Source organism: Brassica oleracea, chromosome C9 (assembly GCF_000695525.1).
Source record: "Brassica oleracea var. oleracea cultivar TO1000 chromosome C9, BOL, whole genome shotgun sequence".
NCBI classification, from domain to species: domain Eukaryota; kingdom Viridiplantae; phylum Streptophyta; class Magnoliopsida; order Brassicales; family Brassicaceae; genus Brassica; species Brassica oleracea.
In genome coordinates this window covers 48,269,226-48,276,856 of record NC_027756.1, presented here as the reverse complement: position 1 = coordinate 48,276,856, position 7,631 = coordinate 48,269,226, and the positions used below count along the sequence as shown (strand labels likewise).

Below are 7,631 nucleotides of genomic sequence, written 5' to 3'. Positions count from 1 at the left end.
TATATAAACCAACTTGTAAAGCACCAACGAATTTGATGTCCAAGAAGAGACACAGTCAAGTTGCTACAGAGTCTAGACAACGTATGAAACGTGGTAGACCAAATAGGTTTCAAAAGATAAGAATCCTCGGAAACAAAAGAAAGGTGCAGAAAATGATAATCAAAATCCAAATCCGAGGTTACTAAGGAAACCATCCCAGACATGGAGATAAGGCCGGCCGGCTCTAAGGTACAGGTATCAAACAATGTAGCTTGAGACGCCAAGCTGCAAAGTATTAAAGGTCCTGATAATAATGAATCTCAATCGATTATATCATGTTTGGAACATAATGGAACCAATAAGGAATGTCGACATAAGATGATTTATTTGCATACAAGGCAGCACTTGAATTTATGAATATAAGCGAGGATCATGAAACCACGTCAATATAAGAGTGCACACTCGTAGAACAGATTGGATTGAATGGAAACGTGGGGTTAGATAGTTTAAGGAAGAAAGGTGTATTTGGCCATATGATTAAGACGCCATATGATGTTAAAACCAGTGGATATAAATGGGTCTTGTGAGGAATAGAAATCGTGAGATATAAAGGTGATGTTGCACAAGAATTCTCACAAAGACCAGTAATAGATTATGAGGAGACATACTCCCATGTGGTGGATGCAACCTTCAGTAATGTCCAAAGCAGAGGGAGTAATGTGTGTTGTACTCTTTTTCCTTCACCATGGTTTTGTCCCAATTGAGTTTTCCTGGTAAGGTTTTAATGAGACAACATTAAAGCACATTACAAGCTCTAAATGGTTATGACATCCAAGAGGAAGTATTATGAACCAGATTATGGATTGCTCATAACCAAGAGATTATGATTTGTAATATTTCCATTTATCTATGACGGTGTAATCTTCTATATAAAAAACCTCTATGTTATGAATAAAGATAGACTTTTCTATTACTTTTATAACATGTCACTTATTTGTTTCATTATTATTTTTTTCAGCTTTCAGATTTAAATAGAAAACCTTCTTTTCTTGAAAAGACTGATAAGAGAACCTAGAATCTTAGAGTCCATGGACCATACAAAGCTTGCAATTGTAAGCTATGTAGGATTCTCCACTTTATATGGCTGTGAGAAAACTATCTGAGGAAAAGTGCAAAAGTGCAGAGACCTTTGGCAAAAGGTAATCACTTTTATGCACTTTCACGTGTTTCGAATCCATCACTAAATATTAGCATTCAAGTGGGTCTTACATTTGCTAGTATACCTAAACTAATTGTTATTGCATCTTCATTTTCCTGAAAAGAAATCTAGAGCAAACTAAATGTTAACATTCAATTGGCTCTTTACACTCGTTAGGATTTAGCCTAAAATTGTTATTGCATATCTTTAAATTTCCTGGAAAGATATCTAGATCAACTCTCTACTAGCTTCCTTGTTGATAATGATATGCTAATATCATATGTAACCAGAGATATCGTCCATTTTCTTGAGTAGTTTATAAGTTTGTGCTACAGCCTACATGATCAAACCAGATCACAGACTAGATTTTCTGGTGGGTTTTGAATGCAGTGGTGGCGGGTTGTCACACTTCTGGTTTCAGTGGATGAATGAGATTCATTTATGTGGTCCAAAGAGAACATATTTTACACTCAATCTAGTGGCTAAATTCATATGGATATCAACACTCACTCAGTGATGGCCAAAACGAATCTTTTGGTTGGTGCTCATCAGCTTAACCCATGGAAAGTGGTGAGGGCTTAGTTACAGTGGGGCAAAAAAAGTGAAGGCTTAGTTACAGTGTCACTTCTATTTTTCTTTGCTTCCTTATTCTTTAATGCTATTATATTCCTTGGAAAGGTGACACACTATAGCCCTTTATTCTAATAGATTTAGAGCAAGTAACTAAACATAGGCATTGACATATTCTGCCAGTGGTTGCTTGTTACTTATGAGTGTTAATATACTGGATGGGACAAAGGTGTTTAGATTCTTGTTTATCAGAGAGAGCCAGGTGGGAATGCATGGGTTTGGTTACACAACCATGCTCTCCAATGCTAACCAGAAACAAGAATATGTTTTTGATGTAATTTTACAGAGTAGCATTTGTTCACTCCGGGTTCTTGGTTGTTTGCTATCTGACTGCCACTTTTCTAAGTATGTTACAGGAAATGACTATTCAATGTGTGATGTTATGATGTCTTTTTTTTTTAAATTGAATTTTCCAAGTTGTATATGTCTAAAGTTAAACTATGTAATTGTTTGGAAAATCATATTTGTGTAAAACCTTATTTTCTCAGGGAGACACAAGTGGAATCATTTATCTTCTACTTGTTTATCAAAGTGGTGTGGAAGTGTCACCAAGAAAGCAATCACTACTTGTCTGAACCTTTTTGCAAGGTGAGTTCATTGTTAACTGTTCTTGGTACATCTAGCTAAAGTAACGCACATATCGGTGTGAACTTAGATTGAAGGATAGTAACTGTGTGAAAATTCTGTTTTAAATACAACAGAAAAACATAAATATATCTAATTAATTGGTACTAGTTAGACAAAAATAGAGACCTATATGCATTACAGTGGTCATAACTTCCAGTAATGCATTTACAAGCATGGAATCTAGTTGAACCATAGGAGTATTATCAGAATGAAGGAACAATTCCATATCCTGTGTCAAACATGACCATTGAGGAGAAAGCTTTGTCTGCCTCCTCTGCATCAACTTCATTCCTCTTTGCAAACCGGCCTTTGATCCTTGGTCTTTTCTCTGCATACTCTTTCCTTGAAGCATACCTTATCCTCTTCTCAAACTTCCTTTTCTTCTTCTTCTCTCTATACCTCATGACCCTAGCCTTTCTCTCTACTGGACTCAGCATCTGAACTGGAGCGTCATGTAGCTCCTCCGTTGCCACTTTGGGCGATCTTGGGTGTGATACTGTTGTCTCACTCAGTGTTGACTCTGGCACAAGACTAACCATATGAATTGGGGAAGCTTCTGAGGAGACATTAGTGAAACCAAACTGAAAGTTGTGTTCCTCGTGGTGCATGTGACTCTTTAATACTCCAACTTGAAGTGGAACAACCCCATCTGCCACATAGCTCCTCTGAGGTACGTTGTAGTCTTGTTGATACTTGTTGTAATCGACAAGGTCCACATACTCGTCACCAACCGAGAACCTATTCTCACTGTTGTTGTTGTTGTTGTTGTTGTTGTTGTCACCACTGTTTTTAAGTGAACTAGGCAACAACCAAGAAGCCGCTTCTGCTTCATCTTCTTCTTCTTGTCCCACCACCACTATGTCCTCTGTCTCTGTCGTCTCACTCGAATGGTTAGTGACCATGGAACCAGAGATTGGCAGAATCGGAACACGTTGGTGGCGTCTAGCAAGTGGGTTTGCGGAATGAATCTGTGAATCACAGGCTGTGCATAGAGAAGCAGCATCTGCCTTGCAGAAGAAGGCAGCCGGGGCTCGCTCACATGATTGACAGACTCTAACACGTTCGTGGCGGGAAGCGAGCCGATTGGCTGCATGAACTTGAGCATCACAGTTTGTGCATAAGTAGGCAGAATCAGCTCGGCAGTAGACAGTGCATGCGGCTGATCGGCATGTGTCACAGGTTTGTGCCCAGTTACTCTCTTGTTTCAACATGTTTTAACTCAGATGGAACTAGTTTGTTGTTGGTGAGGGAAGATTGTAAATGAAGGCAAGGGACTAAGAAGGCAAAAGGGAAGGATAGAATCTTGGAGGGGCTGACACTTGGCGAGAAGTTAGTGGTCTTGAAAAGTTGTGTGATTATCTTGTGGCTGGCTGTGTTTCTGTGTATAGGGTCCAGTCCACAGATGCTGACATTGGCTTTTGGAATCATCAACTCTCTGAGGAAAAAGTTGAAAAAACTACTAGTCTCCTTATATCTTATCAACACTGGAGAAAAAAGCTACACCAAGAGTTTACTACTCTCTCCCTATATGACCCATTAACATGTTGCCTTGGTTATGACACGTGATGGATCGTATTGTATATTACTATTTTGGTAAAGCTGGAAACTTGGGCTTTGGCCATCAGCCATTGACTGTTTTATCTTGATTCTTGACTTAATTATGTTTTAACTGTCCATGATTCCCAGAGGCGTCGCATTACGATCATGGTTCCATAGGTGATTGCAGCTGGCATCTTTTCGGACTGTTTTAAAATAAAGTTTCCGTGTTTCTATTAAAGGAAAGTGTTTAGCATTGTTAAGAAAGTGATGTCTCTTAATAATTTGTTATCGTCGTATGATGTTGTCTTCCTTAGTGATGTTGTAAACGATAACATGGCAATGTCCTGATTTTGTTTGCTTGCATATCAAGTCGGTCAAGCGGATGTGGCAAACGGTGGAGATCCGAGGAGCCAATTGGAACCTGGCAAGTCGATTAGAGCCTAAAGATAAGAAGAACATGAACCACATGTTGCAGCAAATGGTCGGTCCAAACGTGTATACGGAATAATAATATCAACATCACCTATTTGTATGTAACGTTTATACAAATCCAATTTGCATATGATCACCATCATTATTGTTTGACAAAACGGATGAGTTTTGTCACTGCTGATCTCTTGTCACCCTTTTGAGAATATAATATAACTCGATCTTATCAATCTTAGCTTTAGTAGATTTCAAATTTGGGGAAGTAAATTCTGAACCCGAAAACCTGAACCGAATCCTATCCGACAAAAAAGAATCTGAACAGATTCAACATAAATACCGAATGGATCTTGTTTTATCGTATTTCGGGTTATAGGTATTATCTGAACCGAACCTAAATGGATACCCGATAAAACCAGAAACATTCAAAATTCCGAAGAAGAACTTGTACCAAACATGATCTCAATTTATAATATATATCCAAAATATATTACATCTAAAATAATTATCTACTAGGTGATCACCCGCGTCCTGCGCGGAGTGAATGGGCTGAAACATATTTTAATTTTTAATCTATAAGCATTAGAATGTAAAATTCAAAGGCACAAATATTACATATTATATAATGAACGATTGAACGAAATTGTGTATATCTATAAAACGTAAAATAGGCAAAATAAATTGCTTTCATAATTAAAATTATAAATATAAGATAAAAGGAAACATAGATAATAGAATAATAAAATATGAAAAGAACAAATTATAAATAAACAAATAAACTAAAAACTAAAAAATCACGAATGTTGTGAAAAGTGTCTTCAGAACCTTTTCGTTTGTAATCATATTATGATCAATAAGAAAATATATTAGCTTACGAAACTAAACACTTTTATTTAAACAAAAGCATTAAAAGAACTGTATTAATTCTTAAAGCATCGATTTCTGAAACATCATTGGGCTCAAACACAATTTTGAAAAAGTTGGTAAAAGTTAATGTTTTCCCTTCCGCAAGGAAAGGATCGATTAGTGGCTTTGAGTTCCCAAACGTAAACAACTTAAAAAGAGAAGACTTACGCTTGAATCAATGAGACCCATTTCAATGGTTAGGCCACCAGCAGAGGAATATAGCTTCCACAATCGGATGATATTCACCCTAACTCTCTACATTGTCTTAAATGGTTCAAATTTGCAACTGAGTTGAACCCCACCATAAATGTTTTGCTTGAGAAATGAAATTTGTAATGAAGTTTTGGGAATAAGACTGTGATGCGTAAATGATAGCAATGCAACCTATTTATATACAAGCTGAGAAGAGATTAGATTTTGAAAGATGAAATCGTATATGATTCATAATAACAAATATTGACGAATTAATTAACCAAAACTTGTGCTCCAAAATTGTTGCCTAAATTTCCTTAACACAATATATACCACTTTGATCACGCAATTAGCTGTAAATAAAAAGTTTTTTCCCCTGAAACCTACCTTAGCTATAGCGTATGGTCACGCCAATTCAGCAATAGAAATAAAAAAATAGTTAATGTATCTGTCAAATTTGAATCATCCAAATCTCATTTAAAACGTCATATACTTAATTGCATAAGTTATCAACGACTTTCTATATGCTGCAAAGAAAAAAAATTATAATCTCATCAAATCTTTTCAGATTTTATTTATTTAAATGTTGCAAAGAATACTGATATCAATGTTTCAAAGAAAACCGATATCAATTACTGTATTGTTAAATTTGAATTGTCCAAAACTCATTTAAAATGAATACATTTTATTTGTTTAAGATTTTATTTATTTATATATGTCGCAAAGAAAAACAACGTAGGACCATAAAATTATTTGTATTTGTATATTTGTTTTTTGAAACACTTTTGTATTTTTATATTATTTGTATTTTTTTTAACAACTACATTTAATATTTTATTTATTTATATATGTCGCAAAGAAAAACAACGTAGGACCATAAAATTATTTGTATTTGTATATTTGTTTTTTGAAACACTTTTGTATTTTTATATTATTTGTATTTTTTTTAACAACTACATTTAATATTTTATTTATTTATATATGTCGCAAAGAAAACCAACATAGGACCATTAAATTATTTGTATTTTAGGGTATAATATCATCAAATATTTACTCTTTCTATTTATTTAATATTTTGTTTATTTATATGTTACAAAAAAAAAATTATTTGTATTTGTATATTATTTGTATATATTTGTATATATTTGTTTTTGAACAACTATATGTTCTGACTTATAACCCGACCATATGTTCGGACTTAAACATAAAATTATTTGTATAACCTTTTTTATGAAGACAGTAGGACCATAAACATTTTATTTTTTTTGTGTAGACAATAATACCATATAAAAATAAAAACGTTGACTAATATATGAACATTGCGCGTGGCTTAAGTTTAATATACGAACAGAAACATGATGCAACAAAGGTTGGTTTATAACAATGGCAAATAATGTAATAATTCTAGTAAGATGAGAGTATTTAATTAAAAGGTGCGAGGAGAGCTATTATGATGACACGTAGAAAATGACATACTCGTTAATAACACATGAGTATAAGGTTACTTTTTAGAAATGCTCCTATTTTAATAAAAACTAGAGCTTGACCTGCACATCCGTGCGGGTTTGGTTTTTACCTTTTTATAAATTGTTTAGTGATATTCTTAAAACATATAAGTTATTTATATATTTTTAGGTTTCTACAAACTTACCCAGATCCGAAAGAATCTAACTTGAACCTTGTTCGAAAATTTATAATATCCGAACATGGTTTAACTTTAAATTCAAAAAACTCGATATCCATAAAAATCAATATGTATCTGAACGAATAAATGAATGCCCATGTCTAAATGATTTAGTAAACAAATAAAAATAATTTTGTTAACCGATTTGACTTCTTGTCACTAATGGAGTAATTTCATTTAGACACGTGAAATTATTATGGTTAATACATAAAATAAATGAAATCGAATTATAATGGTAAATAAAATTAATGAAGTAATTTGGAAAAGTAAAAAAAGAATGTAAAAACGTGATAAGATCTTGTGATTGTTCCGCAAGTGTAGGTGTAAATGTTTATCTAAGATTTTATGTTTGTTCCTTTATTATAGGTGTAAATCAAAGATTTTGTGCTTGTTTTAATATTTTTGGATTCTAAATTGATGTAGTTCCTTTATTATAGTCGTGGAAATCAC

At 33.9% G+C, this 7,631-nt stretch overlaps 1 protein-coding gene across 1 annotated transcript; it reads right to left on the bottom strand.

The window, feature by feature from the left end:
• Positions 1-2,431: 2,431 nt before the first annotated feature.
• Positions 2,432-3,788, bottom strand: LOC106313703 (zinc finger protein CONSTANS-LIKE 1). Its single transcript, XM_013751599.1, has one exon. It carries the CDS (start codon positions 3,643-3,645, stop codon positions 2,638-2,640), a length of 1,008 nt encoding a protein of 335 aa, XP_013607053.1. The 5' UTR covers positions 3,646-3,788; the 3' UTR covers positions 2,432-2,637.
• Between the last annotated feature and the right edge of the window lie 3,843 nt (positions 3,789-7,631).

Excerpts from the sequence above, each read along its gene's own strand:
- LOC106313703 (XM_013751599.1), bottom strand. The coding sequence starts at position 3,645 with ATGTTGAAACAAGAGAGTAACTGGGCACAAACCTGTGACACATGCCGA.